The sequence below is a fragment of the Agelaius phoeniceus genome, chromosome 31 (assembly GCF_051311805.1).
Source record: "Agelaius phoeniceus isolate bAgePho1 chromosome 31, bAgePho1.hap1, whole genome shotgun sequence".
NCBI classification, from domain to species: Eukaryota; Metazoa; Chordata; class Aves; order Passeriformes; family Icteridae; genus Agelaius; species Agelaius phoeniceus.
The window spans coordinates 1500341-1527689 of NC_135295.1; the positions used below are offsets into that span (position 1 = coordinate 1500341).

The 27349-nt window shown below is 51.8% G+C and overlaps 2 protein-coding genes across 11 annotated transcripts; both read right to left on the minus strand.

Annotated features, from left to right (window-relative positions):
- Nucleotides 1–182: 182 nt before the first annotated feature.
- On the minus strand, nucleotides 183–3166 carry CTSK (cathepsin K). 2 transcript variants are annotated; one of them, XM_054651404.2, is made up of 8 exons: nucleotides 2840–3166; nucleotides 1976–2120; nucleotides 1725–1847; nucleotides 1492–1647; nucleotides 1196–1414; nucleotides 953–1118; nucleotides 769–874; nucleotides 183–687 (listed from the first exon to the last, which is right to left on the minus strand). In XM_054651404.2, the coding sequence occupies exons 2-8, from the start codon at nucleotides 2099–2101 to the stop codon at nucleotides 588–590; spliced, it is 996 nt and encodes a 331-aa protein (XP_054507379.1). In that variant the 5' UTR covers nucleotides 2102–2120; nucleotides 2840–3166; the 3' UTR covers nucleotides 183–587. The 2 variants fall into 2 exon arrangements, with proteins under 2 accessions (XP_054507379.1, XP_077047938.1); XM_077191823.1 differs by lacking the exons at nucleotides 1976–2120; nucleotides 2840–3166 and having other exon boundaries at nucleotides 1492–1642.
- Nucleotides 3167–5064: 1898 nt separating this feature from the next.
- On the minus strand, nucleotides 5065–27032 carry ARNT (aryl hydrocarbon receptor nuclear translocator). 9 transcript variants are annotated; one of them, XM_054651396.2, is made up of 23 exons: nucleotides 26915–27032; nucleotides 20750–20855; nucleotides 19308–19352; nucleotides 18593–18637; nucleotides 17628–17672; nucleotides 15628–15841; nucleotides 14064–14277; nucleotides 13916–13981; nucleotides 13701–13800; nucleotides 13316–13381; nucleotides 13115–13200; nucleotides 12642–12718; nucleotides 12347–12481; nucleotides 11838–11912; nucleotides 10909–11060; nucleotides 9997–10107; nucleotides 9743–9818; nucleotides 9209–9332; nucleotides 8784–8883; nucleotides 8340–8442; nucleotides 7955–8114; nucleotides 7263–7417; nucleotides 5065–6686 (listed from the first exon to the last, which is right to left on the minus strand). In XM_054651396.2, the coding sequence occupies exons 1-23, from the start codon at nucleotides 26937–26939 to the stop codon at nucleotides 6597–6599; spliced, it is 2370 nt and encodes a 789-aa protein (XP_054507371.2). In that variant the 5' UTR covers nucleotides 26940–27032; the 3' UTR covers nucleotides 5065–6596. The 9 variants fall into 9 exon arrangements, with proteins under 9 accessions (XP_054507371.2, XP_054507368.2, XP_077047937.1 ...); XM_054651393.2 differs by having other exon boundaries at nucleotides 7263–7414; nucleotides 8289–8442; XM_077191822.1 differs by having other exon boundaries at nucleotides 7272–7417; nucleotides 8289–8442.
- Nucleotides 27033–27349: the final 317 nt, after the last annotated feature.

A 27349-nucleotide genomic window follows, 5' to 3' on the forward strand; every position in this document is an offset into this window, starting at 1 on the left:
CCTGTGTCCTTCCTGGAACCATTCCCTCCCCAGACACTCCATCCATCCATCTGTCCCAAGGCTCCCCAGCAGCTTCTTCTCACCCTGCTCTGCCTCACAAGGGGCTTTTTGCCCCTTTGGCAAAAGGAAGAATTTTTCCCATCCCTGAGGCTTCTTCCCAGCACAAAGCAAACCAGTCCAAGCCTTATTCCCAATTTTAGTTGGAAAATAAAGTCACGTCCTTCTCAGCAGCCTCCACTGGGATACAGGGTGGAGGGAGAGGGATTTTTGCTCTCCATTGGGAATATTCCACCTCCACCCCAGTGCTCCTGAGGCAGAGGCTGGTGTGGAACCTGGTTCCTGAAGCATGTCTGGGTGGATTGGCCTCCACAGATCACGGGAAGGCAGAAGCCAGCATGGCAAAGTGTGGAAAACAGAGTTGAGGGGACTCATCCTCCATTCCCCGCAGGTGAATTTCCCCTTCCCAAGGGAAATCTCTCACATAGACAAAGAATTCCCCCCGGGGGGAAGCGTCATCTTTGAGGCTGGGAGGGCAGAGGCCAGGCTGGAGGGCAGGGCAGTGGGTAGGGAAGGGCTGGGTGGGGTTGTCACATCTTGGGGAAGCTGGCCAGGTTGGCCACACCGCAGGCGTTGTTCATGTTGCGGGCCAGGAGGACGTAGCCCTTGTTGCCCCATTCCTCGCCCCAGCTGCAGGGTGGAAAATCAAAACCTGAGCTTCTGGAAGAGCCCCAACCACCTGCAGCTCCCAAACCATCCCAAGGCCTGTACCTGTTCTTGATGATCCAGTGCTTGGTGCCTTTCTGTGCCCCATAGCCCACGGCCAGCACGGCGTGGTTGATGTTCTCAGCGTTGCAGCTCTCGTCGTAGTACACGCCTTGGGGACAACAGCCAGTGTCACCAGGAGCGTCCCAGCTCCCTGAGCGGCCCCCTGAGCTCCCCAGCAGCCCCTCACCTCGGCTGTAGAACTGGAAGGAGGGCAGGCTGGCATCGATGCCCACGGAGATGGGCCCAATCCTGGCCACCGCTCTCTTCAAAGCCTTCTCGTTGCCCTCGGGGATCTCGCGGTAGCCGCGGCACTTGGCCGCCTTCCCAGTGGGGCTGTACATGCAGCTCTCGTCCTGTGAGGGGCCAGGAAGGTCAGGTGAGGTGGGGATGGGAGGGATGGAGAGGGATTTGGGGCTGGCACCCCTCACACCTGGCCAATGTAGGGGTAGGAGTCCTCGGAGTCGATGCCGCGGTTCTGGTGGACGTACTCGAAGGCGTTGGTCATGTAGCCGCCCCCGCAGCCGTCGTTGTTGGCCACGCAGTCCACCAGGTTCTGGGGGCTGAGGGACAGCAGTTTGCCTGTTTTCCTCTTCAGCTGCCCCTCCAGGGCACCCACCGAGCTGAAAGCCCAGCACGAGCCACACTGGCCCTGTGGGGACACAATGGATGGGACTAGGGTGACACTGGGGTGACACTGAGGTGACACTGAGGGCACACCCATCTCACCTGGTTCTTGACAGGGGTCACGTAGCCTTTCTTACGCCAGTCCATGGCAGCTGGGGCTCTCTCACTCCAGTCAGGGACAAAGAGCGTCTCGTTGTGGCGCTGGCGACCTCGGGGCACCTTCAGCCCTGTCATTGTCCTCACCACCTCCTCGCTGGTCTGGGGAAAGAGCCCCGGTGGGTGGGAGCACCCAGAGGTGCTCAGCCCCCCCTCTGTCCCCTGCAAGGGACACCCACCATGTCACCCAGGTGGTTCATGGCCAGCTCGAAGGTGTGGACGCCCAGGGAGTGCTCCAGGTTGTGGGTGTTGATGTATTTGAGGTTCTTCTCCCAAATCAGCCTCCGCGTCACCTCGTCCGCCTGCGCCGGGGGGAGATGGTGCTGGGACGGGGGTCCTGCCTGTGCCCCCCACCCTCAGGACCTCCTTGTGCCCCACACCCCCCACCCTGGGGCTGTCCCTGGGGTCTCCAGCCCCATCCCCCCCGTACCTGGCCGTTGTACTGCTTGTGGTGGGTTTTTTTCCACAGCTCCCACTGCGCGTCCAGCTCCCGCTCCGGGTGCAGCTGGGCTGGAGCTGCGGGGAGCAGCAGGGCCAGCAGCACGGGCCACCACATCCTGGGGACAGCCTGAGCGCTGGGGAGGGGACACAGGCTGAGCCAGGGGGGCTGGGGGGGAGCAGGACCCTGTGCCCACCCTCCTGTGGGACCAGGACCCCCTGCACACCCTGATTTAGGGATGGAACCCCCTGTACCCCCCGATTTGGGGTTGGAACCCCCTGGACACCCTGCCTTGGAGCCAGGAACCCCTGCACACCCTGATCTGGGGCTGAGACCCCCTGCCTACCCTGATTTGTGGTTGGGACCCCCTGTACCCCCTGATTTAGGTCTGGGACCCCTTCCTCCCTCGATTTGGGGCCAGGACACCCTGCACACCCTGATTTGTGGTTGGGACCCCCTGTACCCCCTGGTTTAGGTCTGGGACCCCTTCCTCCCTCGATTTGGGGCCAGGACAGCCCCGCGGGCAGGGCTGGCCGGGTGCCGATATCACATGAGCCGGCACAGCTGGTTCCCGTTCCCGCTCCGGCTCGTTCGGCAGCCCCAAGCCGGGAGGGGGAGTTTGGGGATGCAGAGGATGCAGGGGGGGACGTCCCGGCCTTCACCCACCGCCCCCCAGCCCCCCGTGATGGAGCAGGACCCCGGACACTTCCCCGAGCTGGGAACCCCCAGATCCGCTCGGACAGTGCCTCAGTTTCCCTTTTTGTCCCACATGGGACCCGATTCCCTCCCATTTCCCTGGGATAAAAACCACCCAGCACCCCCCTCCCTCCCCCGGGACCCTTCCCCGCCGCTTACCGAGCACGGAGCCGTCGGTGGGAGCGCCGGGACGGGGCCTGCGGGAGCCGCGGCCGCTGCGCTTTTTATGCTGCCGGATTGAGGAAGTTTGGAAGCAGCCGGAAAATTTTGGCAAGCGTCGGGTTTGGATGGGCTGGAGGGAAGGAGGGGACGGGGAGGAGGGGGACGAGGGGGCTGCCCCCGGCTCCACGTGATGGAGCGGGACGGGCTCGGGCTGAGTCAGCGCCGGCGCGGGGCTGCGGCGGCTCCTGCCCGGGACATCCTCCGGTCCCTGGGACGTGCTCCTGTCCCTGGGACCTTCTCCTGTCCCCGGGACATTCTCCTGTCCCTGGGATGTCCTCCTGTCCCTTGGACCTTCTCCTGTCTCTGGGACATTCTCCTGTCTCTGGGACATTCTCCGGTCCCCGGGATGTGCTCCTGTCCCTGGGATGTCCTCCTGTCCCTGGGATCTTCTCCTGTCTCCGGGACCTTCTCCTGTCTCCGGGACATTCTCCTGTCCCTGGGATGTCCTTCTGTCCCTGGGATCTTCTCCTGTCTGTCCCTGGGATGTCCTCTTGTCCCCGGGACCTTCTCCTGTTCCTGGGACGTCCTCCTGTCCCTTGATCTTCTCCTGTCCCTGGGACCTTCTCCTGTCCGTCCCCGGGATGTCCTCCTGTCCCTGGGACATGTTCCTGTCCCCAGGACCTCCTCTTGTCCCCGGGACCTGCTCCTTTCCATCCCTGGGACATCCTCCTGTCCCTGGGATGTGCTCCTGTCCCTGGGATGTCCCCCCATCCCAGCACCCTGCCCTGTGGACGCCCTCCTGTCCCAAGGATTCTGGCCCCAGGGCCATCCTCTTGTCCCTGCATCCCACCCTGGGGACATTCTCTTGTCCCAGAATCCCACCTTGGGGATGTCCTGCTGCTCTGGGGACATCATCTTGTCCCTGCATCCCACCCTGGGGACATTCTCTTGTCCTGCCATCCCACCCTGCCGCCCTGAGGGACACCCACCTTGTCCCCAAGCCCTCCTCGTGTCCAAATCAGATGGGGCTGAGCACCCACTTCCTTGAGGAGCAGCCGGCCATGGCAGTTTGGGGACATCCAGTGACAGCAGGCACGGAGTACAGGACCCCACCTCTGTCCCCAGCTGTCCCCAAGCCGGGGCTGCCCCCCATGCCCAGTTTGGGGGTCCCTGGCCGGGCGGCGCTGCCTGCAGTGACTGTCACCTCATCACTGCAGTGACTGTCACCTCATCACGTGGCACCAGAGCCACCCCAGATGTGTCACACCGGGGACATCATCATCATCATCATCATCACTGTCACCGTCACCCCCCAGCCATGGGAACAAGGACAGACCGTGCCAGGGACCAGGAGGGGACAGGGGAGGGAGGGTCCCTGTCCCCCCTTCCCCACGGGGGTCCCCAAGAGCGGGGCCACCCCCATGTGTGACCTCTGTGGGGACACGGAGGAGGCTGAGTCACCTCGGGGCTCCAGGGCAGAATCATCCCCTGGAGCACGAGGCCCTGACGTGGCACTGGGTGACCGGGAACCCAGGGGACAAACGGGGACAAACGGGGACAAACGGGGCAGCACGAGGGGTCTGGGGGGCAAAATGAGAAGAGGAGGCTTGGGGGGGGAAAATGGGGGACAAAACAAGGAGGGAACAGGAACAGAAAGGGGAGGGGATGAGGATTTAGGGACATTCCTCCAAGAAAGAGGCAGAAGTGAGACAAAGGTTGGAAAACGGGGGAAAAAAAATCTCTTGTTGGAAAATCTCTGCTGCCCAGAATCCACCTGGGGCTGGGACAAACCTGAGGGGGTTCAGCTCCTGCCCCCCCGGGGGTGGAGGATAAAATTCCACCCCAGGACAAACACTGGAGCTCCCAAAGAGGGGGGAAAGGCCCAGCCTGTCCCCTGTGCCCCCCAATAGCCCTGGGAGCCCTGCCAGCCTCTCCTCATTCTCCTTCCCAACAGATTGGGCTCCTCCAGCTCCCAGGATCTGGAAAATTTGGGGGGGATACAGCCCCAGGACCTGGAAGGGCTCAGGGAAATGGGGATTTTCCTTCCCCTTGAAGAACTGAAGGGCCCAGGATGTGATGGGATGCTGGGGAGGAGGTTACTGCTGGGAACAGACTCCCAGGATGACTTCAAATGGGATGTTCCCACTTTTCCATAGAGAAATTTGGAATAAAATTAAAAAAAAACAAAAAACAAAAAAAAAAAAAAACAACCCAAAAACCAATTAAAACAAAACCTTCAAGTCTTAATTTTCCAGAGGGAAAAGGAGAGGGAAGAATAAAGGTTCCTGCTCCACTTACAAGAGGAATCTCTCTGGGTTGGTGACACAAAGGTTTCAGATTTCAGTCAGGAATCAGCTCTTGGAAAAAGGCAGGGGGGGTTCCCCATTCTTGCCCTCAGCCAGCAGAGAGGACACTCACAACCAGCCTGGGGTTCCCAGTCTCCCCCCAAACATGCAGGGAAAAGGGGGGGAACACCCACATTCCATTCAAAACAAAACCAGGAACACTTGGGATCCTTCCCCAGCTGCTGTTGTGCCAAATTTCCTTCCAAGTCCAACTCTGAAATTCAGTTTCCTGTTGGAATTGAAGCAAGAGGGAATCAAATGGTTCTTCCAGCCCCTGAGGAGAGCAGGGCTGGCCACAAGTTGTTTTTTTTTAGGTTTTTTTTGGTTTTTTTTCCATGGAAAAAGCCAGAAGATTCCAAGTCAATGTTTAAAAATTAAAAATTTATATATATAGATATATATATATATATATATAAAATTTCATTCTGTTCCCTACTTTTCCAGCTCTCCTCTTACTCTTTGTCATTTGGCAACAGGATCATCCCATGGCAGGAATTCTTCTTTTAAGGAGGTGAGTGAGCAAATGTAGTGAAATCACACAGTTCCTCAGCAATTCCCTGAAAAATCCTCTCAAATCCAGGGATTCTCCTCCATCCAGCTCCGAAACGAGGACAAGGAACTCATCTACAGGTGATCAAATTCCACGGAGCAGCTTTTATCCCAAACCAACCTGTTGAAACATCAATTTGTGGCAGCACAGAAACCATCAGCTGGAAAATGGATTCATCCAGAAGAAAGCTACATGGGTAATATTTTTATGGCTTGTTAATTATCCCAGGGTAATGAGGGGGGGGTTCATGGGTCACACTGATTTCATTGCACAGTTCACAGGAGAGAGAAGATTCCAGAAAAACACAGGAATCTCCACGTGGAGCACCCTGGACTGGAGATGCTGTAACAACCCTCCAAAAACAGCCAGAATTCCTCCAAAAAGGAGGAAAACACTGGCTTGGGATGTGGATTCTTACTGAAGCACCCTCCAGGATTGTGTTTACAGGGCTAACACTTGGAAGAGTTCCTTCCAGTATTTTAAAATTCCAATAGTTTTGTATTTTATAGAAAAAAAAAGTCACGGCAGAGAATGAAATAAAAACAGTCAAAAGCCACCTTAAAAAGTTTGGAAGGGCTGTCTGTGATGCAGACAGGAATCCCTCCCTCCCAAAAAAAATCCACTTGGGAGCGGCTCTGGGGCCTTCAGCCTCGTGGCACTCAGGTCCTGAAGCTTCCAGAACAATCCCACATGGAGGAGGTGCCCAAACCACCTCGTCCTCCAAGGCCATCCCTCCTCGGAGCTCTGCTTCCAGAAGGTGGCAAGTGTTCAGAGAGTTCCTTGAGAAAAAGACTCAGCTGTTTTCCTTTACATGTGGGTATTGGAGAGAGCTTGATGCTGTTTCCCCCTAAGGCTTGTTTTATTCAGAAAAAGAAGGGAATATGTTCAGCTCTGGGAATTCTTCATTGTTGTAGTTGGGGCCTTGGTCCCCCAGCATGGTCAGCATGTCCTGTGAGGATACAAGGAGAGGGTTTAGGATCCAGACTGGAATATCAAGGGAGGTTTAGATTGGAAATTAAGGGGGAACAGCTGGACTCCATCTCAGAGGCTTCTCCAACCTCAACAATTCCATGGCTCCATGATCACGTGGGTAATTTAATCATGGGGTTGCTGGAATAGATGCTGTGGACTGAACTGGTTCCTTTCCCAAGGAACACAGGGTCTGTGTGCAGGGCAAATTTAAGGAGAACAGCAAATTTAAGCTGTACTCACCAACTGCTGGGAAAGCTGGGGTGAGATGATTATGAATTCACAGGAATTTTTAAAATTTCATTGAACTGTAGCTTTTTTTTTTTTTTAATTAATTAGAATTAGAAGGGTTAACCCAACTAGAATTTCACACTGATCCTGCAACAGATCAGCCACAAAGCCACAAAGCCAGTCCTGCCCTCTCCACTTCCAGCTCCACCAGGTTATCCAGGAGTTTGGGACCTCCCCAGTTGACTTGAACCAGAGGGACAAAGCTCTGGCTGCTTCAAGACCAGTGGATCCCAGCAGATTGGGGGGTTCAAAAGCTCCATCTTACTGGGAAGACCTCGGGCTGGCCGGGCTGGGGCTGCTGCACGTGCTGCTCCCCGGATGCTGGGCCGTGGTGCTGTCCCTGCCACTGCGGCCACATTCCCACGGCGTCGGCGGCGCGGGGCTGGAACGGGGCCGGGGTCGGTGCTGCCTCCGTGGCTGCTGGACAGAGAACAGAGAACACAGGCAGTGAATCACCCCTGATTTGGGAATGGAGCTTCTCCAGGGCTCTGATGGGATTGGGAAGGGCAGTGCTCTCTGTGGTGCTGCTGCTGGTGACAGGGCAGGAATTCCTGCCACAGGAATGCAGGTGTTTGCCATGGGATGGGACAAACAGACTCCCAGAGGGGTTTGATTCCTCCCAGTCAGCTTTAAAATGGTTCAAAATTCATCTGCTGGGAGGACCCCAATTATCCCAAGCTGGAAGGGATCCACAAGGACCCCAAGTCCAACCCTGTGGTTGGAAGATGATTGAAGGTGATCGACATCAGTCAAAGCACAACTTCCAGCCCTGTGGTTGGAAGATGATTGAAGGTGATCACAGAAGATGATTGAAGGTGACCGACATCAGTCAAAGCACAACTTCCAACTCTGCCCCCTACATTTAGGCACTCCCAAAATCCACCAAAAACAATGGAGAGCACGTGCCACCACAGCTGGATGCTGCCAGGGGTGTTTTGCCCCCCAAAGGCCACTCACTGAAGCCTGTGCCACGGCTGGCCAGGGCTGGGTAGGGCGCTGTGGTGGGAGACGCCGTCGACCCCGGCGCTGTCATGGAGCTGAAGGAGGACGGCGTGCCCTGGAATGTCCCCATGCCAAAGGAAGGAGGTCGGGTCTTCACTGTCTGAGATGCCACTTGCTGTAAGAGAGCAAAAACACAGGAGAGGAAGAGGAGGCACGGCTTCATCCCGACCCTCAGCTCAGGGAGGAGTTGCTGGCTCAGCCCCGAAGGAGGAAGCAGGATGGTTCCCCATGGAGAGAAGGGGCTGGGAGGCAGCAGGGAGCCTGCAGCTGAGGGTGTGGGCTGTGCTACCTGGGCTGTGAACACCGGCCGTGTCCCTGGAGCCCAGGTGGTCCCGCTGACCTGAGCTGGGCTGGAGTGCCGGGAAATCTGGGAGAGGACCCGGCCGGAGGGCGAGGGCTGCTGCTGCTGGATGATGTTCACTGGAGGGACCATGCTGCTGCTCCTGCAACACAACGGGTGTCTGAGGCACTTCCAGGAGGAAAAGGCACCAAACCCTTCTGCTCAAGTCGTTGGTGGAGGGAAATGAGCCCAATAATTGATGGGTAACTGCCCATGGGTCACCCCTGAGTGTGCCAAGAATGCGTGGGTGTGGCAGCTGGGGACAGGGGTTAGTGGCAAACACAGGGTTAACGGCTGGCTTGGTGATCCTGGAAGGCCTTTCCAACCTAAATGATTCATGGTTCTACACTGGGAAACTGCTGAGAGGGCTGTGGGCACCCAGATGCTGGGCATGCCCAGGGCACAGCAGGGGAATGGGCAGGAGCTGGACAGGTGAAGGCTCACCTGAAGTTCTCAGCAGGCCGTGCAGCAGTGAAGGTGTTTCCCTGGGCAAACAGGGGAGGGTTGGCTGGCATGGTGCTGGCAGGGATGGCTTTGCTCTCATCTGTGGAGAGAGCATGAGTCATTTTTGGGCTGGGACATCTCAGGAACAGGGAGAGAAGCAGGTGGAAGAGATGTGTCTGTGTGAAGGAAGACTCCTTGGTTCCTTCTCCAGACAATATTATTAAATCCTTTTTTTTTGTTGAATTTTGTTAAATTCAAAAAGAAATTTTGATTTCTTTTCCATTTTCTACTGAACTCTCGTGGAAGTTCTCTGGGGTCAGAGCATCCACTGCAGACTGGGAGCAGGGAGAGCTGCTCCACAGGGGCCAAGCAGGAAAAACGTGACCAGGGCAGGCAGGAGGAGCTGACCTGAGCTGCTGACCCACCTGTGCTGATGCCAGGGAAGATCTCCCCGAAGCGTGGGTCCCTCTCCTGGCTGAACAGGCTCTCAGCCTTCTCCAGGGGCTTGCTGTGCTCGGGGCCAGCAGCACTCACGGGCTGGACAGGGACCTGGGGAGGGACATGGGGCTGCTCACACCTCAGCACACAGGGGGTGAGCACAGGGCCCAGCCACTCCTGGGATTCTGAATGGTTTTTGGGATAGCAGGACCAGTCAGGATGCACAGTCACAGCCCTGGAAGTGTCCAAGGCCAGGCTGGACAGGGCTTGCAGCAAAGAGGTCCGGTGGAAGGTGTCCCTGCCCATGGCAGGAAGTGGAAGTGGATGGGCTTTAAAATTCCTTCCAACCCAAATTATTCCATGTTTCTTTGATTCCACATGGAACTGAGCAACACCCAACAAACACCTTCCCCTAAAACCTCACCTCAACCTGGTAGCACCACCTTTAAACCCCCAGCAAAAGCGTGACTTAAACAGTGCAGGACAATGAACAGGGAGTGCCCAAATCCCTCTGGACTCACCTGTGAGTGCTCATAGCCAGCCAAGCTCTCCCTTCCTGGGCCCACTTCCAGCTCTGCCTGGGGTGGCTGCTGCTGCCTGAAATAGAAAGTGTCTGTGGCAGGGGAACACAAGATAATTCCCAAGGGAACAGCTCTGGGTGGTTACACCAGGGATTTGTCAGCCTGGAGTTCCTGGCTGCAGAGAGGGGAATTTGGGAATGAAGGGTGTGTGAGGAGAAGGAGGAAATGGAAAAAGGAGCTGAGCTCCTCCTGACCTTGAGGGCAGTGGGGCTGTGCCCATGTCCAGGGGAAGGCTGACGCTCTGCCCCAGCTGAGGCCTTGGCATGGAGTTTGCCAGGGCAGGCCGGGACTCCTGGCTCGAGTTCCTGCAAAGCAAACACAGAAAAAAAGAGATTTTTTTAAAAAGTCTCAACTGGTAGCAAAGCTGGGTCCTGTGTGTAGCAGGGTGTGGATGTCTGGGACAAGATGCAAAAGCCCATTTGAGTGAAGGGGTTTTTGAGGGAGTTTCCACCTGGTTTCCTTGAAAGGTGGGGTCATGGAATAGGAGGCTCCTTCCTCCATACTCAGCCCCTGCACACCTCAAGCACAACCACACAGACCCTGCTGCTCTGCTCTGAACTTCCACAGGGATTTTTGGGTTCTGGGTGTGGGAATGGCTGTGTGTGGAATGAAGAAGTTCAAAGAGAGAGCTCTGACATGGGGCAGGAAACCAGGCTTGCAGCAGATTGCAGCTCTGCAGGGAAGCAGTGCTACTTTGCCACATTGCAAAAAAATCCTGAATTTCCCTTTCCCAGGCAATCCAGCCTTCTGGTTGTCAGATCACACACAGGCACAGCTTCTTGGTCCTTGCAAGGGGTGTGGAGCTCCCTCATGGAAAGAGAGAGCAGCTCTGACCATTCCCAAAGACGGGAAGGCTGTGACAGGAATCCAAGAGCATTCTAAGGCAGATTTCAATAATTTCAGGCATTGCTGGAGCTGAATTTTGGCAGCTTGCTAAGCCACACAAAAAAGACAATTCCTCCACTTTGTAGCCCTCCACTGCCTGGCACAGCCCAGCAGAGAATGGGAGCCGGAGGGATTTAGGAACTTCTCCAGGGTTGTGGAGATTGATGGGGAGAGGCTGAGGCTGCCCAGCCCTGGGTTCTTGTCCCTGTGCAGGCACTCACTTGACGTTGGTGTTGGTGCAGATGATGTACTCGATCTCGTCCGAGTAGGGGTTCTGGAAGGTGAACGAGCTGGTTCTCATCCACAGCCACTCGCGGTTCTTGGACCGGAAGCGGAACATGACCGACAGCACCTGCCCTTTTAACTTCACCACCTAAAACCAAAAGGGAATTGCATCAGTAGCACCTGATCAAAGGTGGGGGAAGAGTAACCTGAGCACAAGCTCCCCCCCAGCCCCCTGTGATGGCCCTTTGCCTCAAACCTGGACCACCACATCTCAGCCTTCCCAAACTAAATGGCGCTATTCCCTCGGGCCAGCTTGATTCCTAAAGGATCCAGGAGGGGAATCTAAAATCCCCTTGTTTTGGCTTCACTTCTCTTATCTCCTTTGCACTGGTGAGATGTATGGAAAAGCCTCCAAGAAATGAAACACATGCTTGTAGCTTCCCATTCCAACGGTTTGGAGCAATGGATATGAGCAGCTGGTTTTTGGAGACATGAAACCACAGGGGCAGCCTTACCTGCCCTGCCACCAGTCCAAGGCCCTCAGAAATAACAGTAACGACAACAGGGCAAGAAAACCACCTCCACTGCGGGTTCTGGGCCCTAGAGATGAACCAGGGTTTCAGCCAAGTCAAGCAGGCACTTGGGAGCCACATCCCTGGCCCTAAAAGCCAACTGGACCAGCAGCCAGAGCTGGAGTTAAGACTGGATTCAGGAGTTAAGACACAAGATGCTTCTGTTTCATTTTGCATTCCATGATATGACTAAATCTGCAACTGTTTGCACAGGAGAATTATCTAAGCTTTGTTTTTCTTCTTGGTTTTCCAGTCAATTTTGTTGTTTTGCAAGCACCAAGACACTCCAGTCTTGGAATGAGCTCCAATCTGAATTCCACCCTGCATGCAGAGGGCAGCTGTGATGCTTTTACCTGTTGAAAACTGTCCCGTAAAAGCTGTTGGTCTTCTGGATGGCAGAAATCCACAATGTCTTTCCCCAAGAGTTCCTATTTGTCAAGTAATTGTGAGAGATCGAGTCAGTTCATCTGGCAGGCAGATTCCATGATTAATCCATCTTTGGACAGGTAGTTCCTGCTTCTTCCCCCCCAAATCCCTGTTACACAACCCAAGCACAAGAGCTGGTGTGCTGTTTTTTAAAAGAAAAGCACAACAGCTGTTGATTCGTGTTTGATCTTTAACTCAATTTGAGGCAAAAATGGCTTTAATTGACATTTGACATAATCCAGAGACACCCAGCCTTCCCATGATCAAAGCACTTGGAAAAACACATGGAAAAGCAACCAGTGGAGAAGAAACACATGTCTGGGTTAAGCCCTGGGCATGGTTTACCAGCTCTGTTGGACAAGCAGAGCCACGATGTAGAAGGCAAAGTAAATTTCAAGAGCACTTTTTTCCTTAACAAGCTCCTAAAGGTCCTCACCTGGGGCTGGTAACCCACGGTGGCCACGCAGCGGTGGTCGATGAAGGTGAAAATCCCTTCGGTGTTGTGTCGGGAGATGAATTCTGTGGGCTGGCAGACATTGTTCATGTCTGTGCAGTTGGGGGAGCTGGTCACCTGCCAGGAACACAGGGACAGTCACCAACCCTCGCTGGCCCTCAGCTCCCAGCCCTGCACTGGCATTTGTGGCCATCAGGGAATGTTTTCAGACACAACAGTTGAAGTTTGGAGATTACCAGGACAAGGTAATGTTGGAAAAGGGGAATGGGGCACTCACCTGGAGCCTGCCAATGGCCACCAGGCAGAACTTGCTGCCCTGGCCAGCATCAGGGTCATCATCAGGCAGGGAAACACCTGGGAGGGAAGGGCCAAAAATTCCAGCAAGGTTAGTACAGGAAAAATTTCAGAGGAATGGACTTCAGGACATCTCTCTGCCCTGGTCTGTAACTCAATACTCTTCCCCATGAAGGGATTTGGTAAATTAAGATGTCCACCCCTCCCTTTTTTCACCAGAAGGAATGAAAATCTCTGAATTTCAGCAAAAGCTGCACATCAGACAATTCAATATTATTTTCATCCTCTACACACAGAGACCTCTGCTGCTTCACCTGCAAAAATTAAATCAATCTTAAAATAAAAGTCATAGATGTGTTTACAAAGCACTTCCTGGCACATTCAGCTCCTGGAATGGCAACTTCAGACCATGTGTTCTCAAACCCAGCCCACCTGAACACAAGGTGGGATTGTTACCTGCTGGGGGCCAGGCCTTGATGTAGCCCGTGCAGTGCACGACCACGTAGTGAGGTTCTCCATCCTTGGCTGCACCTAAACCATTCCTTGGGAGAGAGAAAGAGATTGTGCTGCAGTGGGGGAAGGTGAGGCAAGCTGTTCAGCTGTGATATTTCTGTGTTGTATGTATATATATATATATATAATTTATGTGCCATTTACCTGCAGCGATTCCTCATGAAGCTCAGACGATTGACAGTGACCGGGTCCACAGAGCTGTTGCCACACCTGCACCAGGGTTAGAAAGGATTTGATCTTTCTTGAGCAACATGGAAATGATCTGGACATCTTGAATAAGAAGAATTTCCATCACAAAAACCCCTCATTCTGCAGAACTCAAGGGGGACTGAAACTAATTGGATCTTCTACAACAACAGGGCAAACAAACATTTTGAGAATTTGTCTGTAGGGAAAGCTCAACCATGTTCTGTCATGTCTACATCAAAATAAGCCCCAAAAAAAGCTGAAATCAAAGCATGGAAGGGCCAGGTTTAGGGAGCAAGTCTGGCTTTAGGCTCAGAGATCTCCCCAGGGAATTCCTTCCTACCTCATCCTGCAGATGAAAGATCTCCTGGAGCCCATGCACATCCTCATGGACTGCTGCCCTTCCTTCTTCACAGTCCCTGTCTTCAAATCGAGGATACGACCTAAAAAAAGGCAATGAAAAGGAGATGCTGCTGCACTGGGAGTCCTTCCACAAGCCAGGTGTGGTGCCAGGTGATGTCCTGGGAACTGGCAGGACACCAGTGTCACTGCTGGTACCTTTAGATGCACTCTCTGGGGGGGCTGCAGCATCCTTGGTAGAAAGGCACCAGGGCTTGGTCCCCTCTACAAAGGGAAGGATTTAATCCAAGTCCTTTGCAGGCTGTCCCCAACCTGCCAGCCCCTCACGTGCCAGCCCCTGCTGTACCTGTGAGGGCGTTCTCAGAGGTGGAGAGCTGCTCCCTGAGCTTGCCCACGTCGTCGGGGTGCACCTGCTCGTACAAGGTGCTGCCGAACCACTCGGACTGAGGCTGGTTCAGCACCGGCGTCACCGAGTCCGACACGTAAACCACGCGCCCCGTCTCGCACGACACGATGAACAGGAAGCCATCAGCTGCCTCCAGGATCAGGTGTTTGAGCTCCTGCAGACACACAGACACCTCTCAACTCATCCCTGTCACCTTGGTTTTGAAATTTTTCTTAAGCCTTCCAATAACGAACTTTCTCACAGGTTTTATGTAAATAAGCGATTGTTTTGCATTCTTTGATAGAAGAGGAGAAATTTGATAAACTGGTAAGTTTGTCCAGTGTTGTTGGACAATCCACTGTCACTTTTAAAAATCTATAAATGTTAAAATCAGAAATTAAAAATACTCTTTTTACCTTAAGAAAGCTGCGTGTGAGCCTTGTGTTATTTCATATCCTGTAACAACACACCCCATGTCTGGGCTTTTTCCCCCTCCACTCATAATTTAATTTTCCCCTCTGACTGCTGCAATTCCCACAAAGCAGCATCAGGCCAAGATCAGAAAGTTTCAGGGACACCTCACTGTGACTTTCCAGGAGTCCACTTAATAAAAAGAGGAAAAGGGACTTTTTATATGGGCAGAGACTTGGTCAGTGATAGAGGTTGACACCTCTCAACTCCACAGCCAAAACCATCCCGGGTTTGGGCTTTTTCCCCCCCTCCCATCATTTAATTTCCCCCTCTGATTGCTGCAATTCCCACAAAGATTAGAAGCCTTCAGGGACACGTCACTGTGACCTTCCAGGACCTTAGGGCCGCTTAATAAAAAGAGGAAAAGGGACTTTTTATATGGGCAGAGAGAAAGGAGAGGCTGACACCTCTCAGTGATCAGAGAGAAAGGAGAGGTTGACACCTCTCAACTCCACAGCCAAAACACACCCTGGGTTTGGGCTGTAATCTCCACAAAGCAGCATCAAGGCCAAGCTCAGAAGCCTTCAGGGACACCTCACTGTGACCTTCCAGGACCTTAAGGCCACTTAATAAAACGAGGAAAAGGGACTTTTTATATGGGCAGAGAGAAAGGAGAGGCTGACACCTCTCAGTGATCAGAGAGAAAGGAGAGGTTGACACCTCTCACTGGTCAGTGAGAAAGGAGAGGTTGACACCTCTCAGTGATCAGAGAGAAAGGAGAGGTTGACACCTCTCACTGGTCAGTGAGAAAGGAGAGGTTGACACCTCTCAGTGATCAGAGAGAAAGGAGAGGTTGACAACTCTCACTGGTCAGTGAGAAGGGAGAGGCTGACACCTCTCAGTGATCAGAGAGAAAGGAGAGGCTGACACCTCTCAGTGATCAGTGAGAGGTTGACACCTCTCAACTCCACAGCCAAAACACCCCCTGGGTTTGGGCTGTAATCCCCACAAGGCAGCATCAAGGCCAAGCTCAGAAACCTTCAGGGACACCTCACTGTGACCTTCCAGGACCTTAATAAACAGAGGAAAAGGGGTTTTCTGTACGGGCAGAGACCTGGTCGGTGAGGAAGGAGGGTTTGTAGGTGCCGTCGGTGGAGGTGTTGCCGGTGCCGCGCAGGGATTTCATGTGGGACACGGCCATGCGCAGGATGGTCAGCTTGTCCGGCTTGCGCGCCAGGGCGCTGCACGTGGGCACCATGTCGGACAGCTCCGTGATGTAGGCCGTCATCTTGTTCCTCCTCCGGCGCTCGATCTCGCTGTGGTTCTCCCTGCCAGAGGGCGAGGAGGAGGAGAGAGGAAGGTGAGGTTGTCAGGGGTAAGGGAGGTTCCTGACACACACACACACACACACGGAGACGCCGTCGGGATTAGGATCAAGCCTCACATGCTGGGCGTGCACAGGGAGTGTGGAGACAGGGCAAGGAGGAGAGGCTACACCTGGACCTTCCTCAGTCCCAGCAGCTCCCTGGAACGTGGGGATGCTGAGGATCTGGGCTGACCTTCCCCATCCAGCACACAATGCTGCAGGAAGCCAAAGGAGCTGCTCCCAAAGTGGAGTCACCTCCCTGCAGTAACTGTCCATGGGAGGGTGGATGAGATCACCTGCACCATCAGACACACCAGGTCTGCAGCTAAAATTTGGGGCATCTGCTCTTCTGGGCAAGCTGGGCTGCTGGGAGCTGTGGGAAGCAGCTTTAAGGCTCCTTCCAGCCCCAGCCAGCCCAGGATTCTGAGTGAGCTGAATTAGCTGGGGCTGACCTTTGGGAAGGCACCTCTCAGTGACACCAAGAGCCCTCTCACCAGCACGGCAGGGAACGCTCCCGAGCAGGTTACACCTCATTTCTGCACAGATCATCAAGGCCAACCAAGCTGGGCACAGCAGGAGCAGGCAGCACCTGGGTGGTGGCTCTGAGACCACTGCTGCCACCTGAAGAGGTTCTTGGCACCCCTTTGGCTCCCATCAGAGCAGAACTTGGTTCTTTTATCCAGGATACACCACTGAACTGGGATCCTAAGGTGGGTTTTCCAAAACAGAGCTTCAAAGCCAGGTTTCCTCTACAGAAGGATGGATCATGTGCAAGGAAGCACATGGTGGGAAGTGAAATGAGATGGAAGTGTTGGAAGGAGCAAGGATAGGCAGGTGAATAAAAGGATAAATACAAAACTGGAGCATTTATCACTACGAGGTGTGTGCAGACATTCAGTGACCTCTGAGTCAGGCAGCTTCTCTAAACTCACAAGCTCAGGTGTGAAAAACAAAGATCCTTCAACAACAAAAGCTACTGGGGAATCACCACCACGTTTCCATTTCACTCTGCCACGAGGAAAGGGTGGGAGAACTGGGATTGTCCACCCTGGGGACACCTCTGTGCCCTCCTCAAACGTTTCAGCACAGCTCAGTGCAGTCAGCAAAGGAACTCCGGGGGTCAGGTTTTGCTTTAAGGACAAAACTGCCCCAAAGTGGCTGAAGTCTGTGACAAATCAGCTGCACATGGGCACAGGTGTCTGCAGGGCCCATTCCTGGTGACTGTTCTGGTGGTTTCAGGCACAGCCTCTCATTAATTACTAATAGAAACTCAGGGGGAAATTAAATGCTGTTTCCAGTGACACCACCTTTCCTGGAAGGAAAACACCTGAGCTAAGACAGCTTTTCCTGCCTGTTCTGAGAGTCCAACAGCATTCCCAGCACACAAAACCTTCCCAGATGGACAATATGGGAGCCAGGACAAGAGGAACTGTATTTAGCACAGGTTAGCAAAGCTAGAGGTGAAAGCAGGAGCTCTACCCTTTGGTAAATAAATCCTTTCATGTATTCCCTAAAAAGGTTCTTCCAAGGATGAGGTGTGCCTTTCCTCAATGCCTTTCCCCTCCTAATCCCAATTCCACAGCCATTTCCAGGAGTTTGTTAAATCCTCTGCAGCAGATGAGGAAAGGAGGGAAAAAAATAAAATAAAATAAAATAAAATAAAAAAAAAAGAGAGAAGGGATGCCTAGAGAAACATTAAGGAAAGGAAAAACTCTGCTTGTCCATGCTTGAAATCTCCATTCTCCTACCTGGCAAGTCTCTCCTTATCCGCTGAACTCTGCTCATCATCAGACCTAAAAATAAAATCAGCCAGCTAAGCTAAAAATGGAAAAAAAGTTGAAAGAAATGGGAAAAAAAAAAAATAAATGGAAAGATGGACTAGGAAACCCAGCCTAGGGACAGGTCTGTTTTGCAGAGGAACAGTTCCATAAAATAAAACAGTCATTAGTTTGCAACATTCTACATTCAATTGGTGCCTGATGTGTTGGAGTTTCAAAACATTTTCTGAGGCTGTGACCCAGTTCTAATTGGCTTGTTTCTAATATTAGAAGTATTCTGATATTTTTAAGATATTTTTGATTTGCTTGACTTCAGAAGGACTCGAACCACTTAAAAAGCTGGAGAATCCCAGCTTGGAATTCCCTGTAGCCCTTTGGAAGGTAAGAACAGCAGGACTGCCCTAAACCCAGGGGGCATTTTTGGGCCCCTCCTGGGAAATGGGACATTGATGGGCTGGAACATGTCTAGAAAAAGGAATGGAGCTTAAAATGGCTGTAAAAATCCCATGGGCTCAGTCCCAACACTCAGAGATAGTGTCAGACACCAAAAACTGATCCAAGTATTCCCTGCAATCTCCAGAAAACCCCCAGTTTGTAGAGCTTCTGTGTAATTCCCTCCAAAACACACAAATCCCAACGTGTGCCAGGAAAGCCTGTTCAAGGAAAACTTGTACTGAGCAGGAAACTGGAAATCTCTGCAAATTTCTTGAGCAGGAGAAAAGAATGAGAGTCCAAGGGCAGAGCTGAAAGGAATGGTGAGAAAGAGGAATGTCATTGTCACACTCAATGAACTGCTCCCAAAAACATCAAGGGTTATGTGTGGATCCCTTCAAAGATTGATGGTTGTGAGAAGGGAGCTGCAGGATCTCTCTCAAATTAAGGTTTTTTGGCACAAAAAAAAAAAAAAAAAAGCTTTTAAATCATCAAATTCTTACCTGGCAAATCTCTCTTTATCATTTGGCATGGGGTCATCATCACATCTAGGAGAAGGGGGAGAGGTTAAAGTGTTTGCACTTCCTTCTTTCCCAAAAAAACACAGAAAACAAGGTTTAATAACTGCCACCAACAAATGCCTGGGGTTAAAAACACCAATTTGGCTGTGGGCAGTGCAGGATAATTCACTGATCACCCCAAACTGCCCTTGGAAGGTAAAGTAGCCCAAATGAGGATCTCCATCCAAGGGTTTCTCTTGGTAAATCCCCCATTCATCATCCTGAAATCATCCTTAAAGCACCAAGAATGCAGGGGATTGTGGAACTGGAGTGATTTGAAGTTTTTATTGGAGTTAACTCCAGTATCACTGGAGTTATTCAATGCTAAACCACGTAGTGTGGCTACAAATAAATGCCACGAGATATTCCAGCTCTTCTGTGCTCCATATGGATCATGAGGAGGCCCTGAAAGCCTTGCCAACTCCTCAGGAATAAGGAAGTCTCTGGAACTGGAGCATCCCTACAGCAGATGAGGATTAATGAATGTCTGAGACAGCAACAAAAGCCACAGAGATGGAGGAATATTGCTGAATATTGAGGAACTGGAGCAATTCCCACTGCATCCAGAGAGGAAAAGCCCCAGGAGCAGAAAGGTCTTGCTCCAGAGAAAACACAGAGACACAGGATAGAAACTTCTGGATGCCATGTTCTCCCTCACCTGAGGAATTTACTGTTCCCTTCTCCATCATCATCAAAATCGAGCCTGAAAAACAGAAAAAAACATAACTGCTAACCAAGTGGTTTCTCCTTTAAATTGCTTTTCTGTCTGTGCCCATGGATGATTCCTGAAAGGAAAAATGAAGTAATCCCAATGCAATTTAGTGATTCTAATATAAAACAAAGTTTGAAAAGGGGAATTCTTTTAGGTGTCTATCAGGAACAGAGCAAGGAAAAACAGTTCCAAAGGAAGAAAACCCACGTGGAGCATCCACTGAATCCCAACCTTCTGCTCCAAAAGCCTGGATCTCCAAGGAGAATCCAGGACCATCAACAGCCTACAGATGGGGCATTCCCAGTTTAAAAACCTGGATTGGGTGCATTTAAAATTAAAACAAAACAAGAAAAGTGGAGGTAAAAACCTTCCAGGAGTTAAAGTTCAGTTTGTGCAGTGTTTGCTCACACAGGGCCAGAACCTCACTTCTGAGCAGTCCATGTGGAAGGACAGAGGAGTTTTCACCTTTCCTTTTGGGATGGAGAGCTGTGCATGCAGCAGAGCAGGAGGAGCTGCAGGGGAGTGGGAGCACCAGCAAATGGGGCTGGAGGAAAGGGTTTCAGTGACTGGGAGGGGTGCAGAGACAGAGTTCAGTCTGCTCGAAAATTCCGAGGCAATTTCTCGTGCCAGAAATCTGGGAACAAGCACTCAACTCCCTTTGAATTTGCAGAGGCATTTGGAGCAAACAAAAAAACCTCCCACAAGCACATTGTGGCTTCCCCCCACCCCTCCCAGGGACAGCACAGCTGCAAAGGTTGGAGGAAGGCCCCAAAACTCAGATTGATTCTCTGTTCCACCAGGTCTTGAGGCAGCTCTCAATCTTTGGTGTGCATTTGTTCCTTCTATGAGGTGCAAAGTTTTTAGTTCCCTCTGAATATGTCAGTAAACCCCCTCTTTGAGGAGTGAGGACTCCATACTTACTGTTCTTTAAGTGTGGTATAAGTAACAAAATAATATCTGTAGATACAGATTTTTCAGGCTACTGAAAGAAGGGAGACATTTATAGATAGATTGATAAAATTTCTTAAAATATATTATAGATATATTGATAAAATTACCAAACTTCACAAGTGTAATGCACAGTAAGTGCACATCGAGGTGGACAGAGAGCTAGAATAAATGAAAATTTCAGTATAACCAAGCTCACACCATTCAGGCAAAGAGAAATACAGATTTAACTCAAAATTACAAGACAGAACTCTGAAGTACATCATAAAGTCAAATGTCTGCACAGAATTATATAAATGGTAGCTGACCACAAAGGGAAAGGATGGACAGAGCCCACCTGAAAGCAGCAGGAAACGTCCCAGAAGCAGCCACAGCTCATTCTGGAGAACAAAACTCCCTCCAAAAGGCCCTTCTGGCCCAGCCCTCCCTCCCTGACTCACCCAGGCCGTCTCTTGCTGCCTCTCGGAGCTGCCCCAGCCTGGGCTCCCGAGCCGGCGTTCCCGGAGCCGACGGCGGCACCCAACGAGGAAACATCGGCTGCCATCTCTAAACAGGAGTGGGGAGAAAAATAATCAGAGAAAAATCAACCAGGTTTAGTTGCAAACCCCCTCAGGTTCAGTGGAACCCAGTCAGAGGGAGCTGGGTGTCAGCATCTGCTGGGGCTGGATGGGGCAATGTCCCTCATGTGCTGCTCTGAGGAGCACACGCTGCTTCCTCAGCTGCACAGCTCAGGCAAACCAGAGATGGGTTTGGGGTTTGGGAGAGAGGCAGAGCCTGTGGGAGCAGGGAAGGGGCTGCCAAATCCAGAGATGGGTTTGGGATTTGGGAGAGAGGAGGAGCCTGTGGGAGCAGGGAAGGAGCTCCCAAATCCAGAGATGGGGTTTGGGATTTGGGACAGAGGAGGAGCCTGTGGGAGCAGGGAAGGAGCTCCCAAATCCAGAGCTGGGGTTTGGGATTTGGGAGAGAGGAGGAGCCTGCTGGGAGCAGGGAAGGGGCTCCCAAATCCAGAGCTGGGGTTTGGGATTTGGGAGAGAGGAGGAGCCTGCTGGGAGCAGGGAAGGGGCTCCCAAATCCAGAGCTGGGGTTTGGGGTTTGAGAGAGAGGAGGAGCCTGGTGGGAGCAGGGAAGCGGCTGCCAAATCCAGAGCTGGGGTTTGGGATTTGGGACAGAGGAGGAGCCTGCTGGGAGCAGGGAAGGAGCTCCCAAATCCAGAGATGGGGTTTGGGATTTGGGAGAGAGGAGGAGCCTGATGGGAGCAGGGAAGGGGCTCCCAAATCCAGAGATGGGTTTGGGATTTGGGAGAGAGGAGGAGCCTGTGGGAGCAGGGAAGGAGCTCCCAAATCCAGAGATGGGGTTTGGGATTTGGGAGAGAGGAGGAGCCTGTGGGAGCAGGGAAGGAGCTCCCAAATCCAGAGCTGGGGTTTGGGATTTGGGAGAGAGGAGGAGCCTGATGGGAGCAGGGAAGGAGCTCCCAAATCCAGAGCTGGGTTTGGGATTTGGGATAGAGGAGGAGCCTGATGGGAGCAGGGAAGGGGCTCCCAAATCCAGAGCTGGGGTTTGGGATTTGGGAGAGAGGAGGAGCCTGCTGGGAGCAGGGAAGGGGCTCCCAAATCCAGAGATGGGGTTTGGGGTTTGAGAGAGAGGAGGAGCCTGGTGGGAGCAGGGAAGGAGCTGCCAAATCCAGAGATGGGGTTTGGGATTTGGGAGAGAGGAGGAGCCTGTGGGAGCAGGGAAGGGGCTGCCAAATCCAGAGATGGGTTTGGGATTTGGGAGAGAGGAGGAGCCTGGTGGGAGCAGGGAAGGAGCTGCCAAATCCAGAGCTGGGGTTTGGGATTTGGGAGAGAGGAGGAGCCTGTGGGAGCAGGGAAGGGGCTCCCAAATCCAGAGCTGGGTTTGGGGTTTGGGACAGAGGAGGAGCCTGTGGGAGCAGGGAAGGGGCTGAGGCTGCTCCGTGAAGGAGGGAGGAGGAGCTGAGCTGTTTGTATAGAATATCCTATTTAATTCTAAATATTCTATTTCATATTCTCTACAAATGTTCTATTTGTAGAGAATATTCTACAAATATTCTATATTTGTATATTCTATATATACTATATATAGAATATGTTCTATATATATTATAGAATATTTGTATTCCATTCCCTGCATTTTCCTGTATTCCATTCCCTGCATTTTCCTGTATTCCATTTCCCTGCATTTTCCTGTATTTCCATTTCCCTGTTATTTTCCCGTGTATTTCCTGTATTCCATTTTCCTATATAATTCCTGTATTTCCATTTTCCTGTATATTCCTGTACTTCCACTTTCCTGTATATTCCCTGTATATTTCCTGTATATTCCCTGTATTTCCATTTTCCTGTATTTTCCTGTATATTCCCTGTATTTCCATTTTCCTGTATTTTCCTGTATATTTCCTGCATTCAATTTTCCTATATCTCATTTTCCTGTATCCAATTTTCTTGTATTTTCCTGTATATTCCCTGTATTTCAATTTCCTGTATTTTCCTGTATATTCCCTGTATTTTCCTGTATATTCCCTGTATTTCCTGTATATTTTCCTGTACATTCCCTGTATTTCCTGTATATTTTCCTGTATTTTCCCTGTATTCCCTGTACATTTCCAGTAACACTCTGCAGTTGTTCAGAGCTTGCTCAGTGTGGCTGATGCTGAATCCACATCCCAGCATCCCCATCAGAACCCACCCTCTATTCAAACAGTCTGTTCCACAGCAGAAAATGACTTTTCAAATGCCTTAAACCCCATTTTTCCTGTTTGGCTGAAATCAGTCAGCTCTGGGCATATTTTTATGGCCGTGGCTTTGTTCATGTGCTGTGAAACTGCCACGAACCAACTGCTCCAGCCCAAAAATCTCCACCACAACCTGAGCCTGATGCACCTCCCAAACCACTTCTGCTTTATCCAAGTGCAGGGACCCCAAAGCCACCCAGACACCCCCAAAAACCCCAAAGTTGGGCTCCCCAAACCACCCTCAGCAGCACCGAGAGCAGCTTGGGCAGGAACAGCCACAGCTGGGGGCACAAAGTGAAGAACTGAGGTCAGGTTTAAAGAATTAGGGACAAAAATGGGCTTTAAATTGGGGTTGCCAAGCTCTTCTCCACTGCCCAAAGCCAGATTTCAGTCCAACCACAGTTTAATTTCACTTCCACAGCTGCATTTTGGTTTATTTCCAGCTAAAAGTGGAGCTGTACAATCACCTCAGTGGCGTGCCTGGACCTCCCAGCAAACACACTCCCAAATTTCTGCTATTTCTGCCAAAATTAACCACATTTTACCACATGAACACTCCCAGCCTCTCTGCCTGCCTGGTTTGTTTTCCTCCAAGCACTTGGTGTTGCTGAGGAAGTTTTTTCCTTGCAGATCCATAGGATTTCCCAGGGGTGACTCCAGTATGGAATAAGCATCCAGCTGGAGGAGCCAAAACCAACAATCCCAAGCAAGAGCAGCCACAAAACACCAGGATCCTCTGCAATTCTAAAATACATCTGGAGAACAACAAAAAAAGAACAAACCAGAGGTGGAAACCCTTCCCCATCTCCTCTCTGCTCGATTTGGGATCGCTCAGGTGCTGCTGTGAAAGTCCCAAGGTGACATCCAAGGGTTTTGTTGAACAAAACAAAGTTTTCAAGTGGGAATAAAGCAGGACAGGAGGGTTCCTCCTTTTCCCCAGCCCTATCTGGACATGGTGGGAACAGAAATGAAGTTTCTGGAGCACAGAGGAGAATCCCTTTCGTGAGGGGAAGGAATTTCCGCTGTGGGCAGGGGAAGGAAGTGACACCGAGCTCTGGGCCCAGCTCCACACAGGGACAGACACAGAAAATTGATTTTCAGACCTTTGAGATCTCCCAGGAGCCCAACATGCAGCCCATGAGGGACATTTCCCTCTCCTGGCTCAGGTGGAATCCCAGGACAGACCCAGAGGGGCACCAGGAGCTGCTTTAGAGTGGGCACAGCCTCCCAAAAACCAGGGACAGCACGGGCAGGGAGGGAAACACACCAGCAGTAAAGATGGAGATTGGTAGAAGAAAAAATTCTGAAGAATTCTGACAAATAACGAGAAGGGAAGAACCTCTGGGGTTTTCACCCTTTGGGATTTCCAGGAAAACACACAGGAACACAAATTCCCTGTTTGTGTCTTTTCCCATTCCAACCCCTGAGGTGAATTCCTGGAGCCCAGCACGCAGCCCATGAGGGACATTTCCCTCTCCTGCATCAGGACAGACCCAGATGGGTACCAGGACCTGCTTTGAGTGGGCACAGCCCCCCAAAAACCAGGGCAGGGAGAGCAGAAGGAGGGAAACACAGCTGGAGATTGTTAGAAGAATAAATTCTGAAGAATTCTCACAAATAACGAGAAGGGAAGAGCTCTGGGGTTTTCACCCTTTGGGATTTCCAGGAAACACACAAGGATTCCTTCCCAAATTTCTGTCTTCTCCCCATTCCAAAGCCCTGAGGTGAATTCCTGGAGGAGTTTTCCCTCCCTGGAAGGAGGATGGAGCCAGGATCTGCTCCCTGAGAGGAAACAGCCCCAAGTTACAGCAGGGCAGTTTTGGGATGGGTGTGAGGGAAAATTCCTTCCCAGCAAAGGCTGCTCTGCAGTCACCATTCCTGGAGGTGTCCAGTCAAGAAATCCCAGGTGTTTTCCCAAAATCCTGGCTGGGTCTGTGTCCCAGCCCTTGCCAGAAGCAATCCCTGCTCCCCCACACCATGGGCTGGATCTAATTAAGGCCAGAAAGGAGCAAATGCAAATCCCAGCCCCCATCACTGCTCCAGGCTCCCAGCCCAGCTCTCCTGGGAAAGGCTCTGCTGCAACCACTGGCATCCCAACAGGGCAAAAAAAAAGGCTCCAAAATAAAATCCCTGCAAATATTCCCAGCTGGGATTTATGAGAGGGGTTGCTGCAGATTTTATGTGCATTTTTATTGTACAAAACTGGTGCTTTCTGCTGCAGAAGCTTCAGCAGGGGGTTAATTGCCAGGCTCAGGTTTGGGTATCAAATCTCCCAAGATTTGCTTTAAATTCACCCATTTGGGATCTTCCCAAAATGTTAGGGAGCAGATAAATCAGCCTTCAAAGTACTCTACATTTCACTCACAACTAGAAGGCTTTGATATTTCTGCTTTTATGGTTTTTTTATTTACAAAACATTTAAATTTCTGTGGCTGGGGTACATTAAATGGATTTTTTTTTTTTGAAGCAGAAGGTTTTTACTTTGTTTGAGTTTCCCATGAAATGCCAGCTCAGCACTTTCATCCCCATGGGAACTTTCTCCAAGAAGAAATATGGAAATTAAGAAAAGAATGTTTCTTCCATTGCTAAGGGGTTGAAATGATGACGTTTTGGGTATTTTGGGGCATTATCCAGCATTCACTGGAGCCCTGAAATCCATTTTTTAACACTTTCATGAAAAGAAGACCCACATTATTTGTGAGAATTCTTCAGGATTTAATCTCCTAATAATCCCCATGTTTACTGCTTGTGTATTTCCCTCCCTCTGTGTAAAAGTTGGTGACTCTGCCCATGATTATAAATATTAAACACAGATGTTGAAAATTCTTTCTCATTTCTTTCAGAATTTAAAACTTTCTTACGCAAAAAACCACGGAACCCTGAAGACTCCACTTCCACAAATGCTTGGATACCCACGAGTATCTCACAGGATGAGTCCCCAGTGTGTTTGTTCACCATTAAAAACCACAAAACCTTCCCGAAACGTTAAAATAAAAGCCCAGAATCCTTCAGCAGTGTCATTGAACACTCCTGGATAAACCTGAGCGTGTTTCAAGCCACAAAGGACAAGCTAAGACTAAAAAAAAACCTCAAAAACAAACAAAGCTCAGATTCTGATCTCAGCCACCATGCTGTAAATCAATCACGACTTCACAGACGCTGGGCTCATCAGGATCCAAGCTCACTTCAGAGCAGTTTAGCCAGAAAATCGATAAAATCAGATCTTTTTCTGGCAAGAATCAGGGATCAGCAGCTCCCAGCTTCCTGCGCACAGGGAGTTGAGGACTCTGGGGAGCAGCCCGAGGAGCCGAAGCTGAGGGAACATCGTGCTCCAGGCCCTCCCCTCCTCCACAGAGCTCCAAGAAACATTGGTGCAAAACCTTCATACCGGGCCAGCACTTTGTGTTGGGGGTTAAGAAAAACCTCAGCGAAACACAACTGAAAAAGGGGCAGAAGCCGTCAAGGAAAATAAATCCAAAGGAGTGATGATAGAAACCCAGTGCAGGGACCCCAAAACCACCTCGAGGGTCCCTCATACCACCAGGGACCCCCAGTCCCAAGCACCCCAAATCCAGACAAACACAGCCCTGACCCCTCCAGGGTGCCCCCATCCCACTGTGCCATTTCCCCCTCAGCCCTTCAGGGGCCTCCTCACGCCCCTGTCAGCCCCTCCAGGGCCCCTTCACCACCCTCAGAGCCCCTCATGACATCCCCCGCCCCTGAGGGTGGCCCTCAGCTTTGGAGGCCGCCTTTGGGTCCACTCAGACCCCTTGTGCTCCCCCTCAGCCCCGCATGCCCTCCCTGAGGCTCTCAGCCCGCTCCCCAGCACCGTTCGTGCCGCCGCGGCCCGGCTCACCCGCGCTGGCGGCGGTGGCGGCCATGACGGGGGTCCCGGGCCGCCCCCTCCTCGCTCCGCTCCGCCGATCCAAGATGGCGGCGCAGGAAAACCTCCGCCGGCCCCACAGCCCCGCCAGCGCGGGGGCGGGGCCAGCGCCACGCCGGCCTCCTATTGGTTCAACGGGGGGAGGGGGGAGGGACACGGGGAGACGCAGCGCTGCTATTGGTCCAGGCGGAGGGCTGGGGGCGGCGACAAGCGGAGGGCACGGCTGGGGGCGGAGCGAAGGCGGTGAGATCCCGCCCTCCACCGAAAATGAGGCGGGGCTTTAACAAGGGGCGTGGCTATAGCATGTGGTGTTGATGACGTCACGTAACATTGGGATTGGGATTGGAATTAAGATTAAGATTAAAATTAAATTTAGGATTGAGACTGGGGCGAGGTTGGGGTTCTAAA

Excerpts from the sequence above, each read along its gene's own strand:
- CTSK (XM_054651404.2), bottom strand. The coding sequence starts at position 2,101 with ATGTGGTGGCCCGTGCTGCTGGCCCTGCTGCTCCCCGCAGCTCCAGCC. Across the intron at positions 1,415-1,491 it reads TGACCCCTGTCAAGAACCAG|GGCCAGTGTGGCTCGTGCTG; the intron begins GTGAGATGGGTG and ends GTGTCCCCACAG. Across the intron at positions 875-952 it reads CTTCCAGTTCTACAGCCGAG|GCGTGTACTACGACGAGAGC; the intron begins GTGAGGGGCTGC and ends GTTGTCCCCAAG.
- ARNT (XM_054651392.2), bottom strand. The coding sequence starts at position 26,939 with ATGGCCGCCACCGCCGCCAGCGCGG. Across the intron at positions 18,638-19,307 it reads GGGAACAGTAAATTCCTCAG|ATGTGATGATGACCCCATGC; the intron begins GTGAGGGAGAAC and ends CCCTTCTCCTAG. Across the intron at positions 11,913-12,346 it reads CCGTGGGTTACCAGCCCCAG|GAACTCTTGGGGAAAGACAT; the intron begins GTGAGGACCTTT and ends CTTGACAAATAG.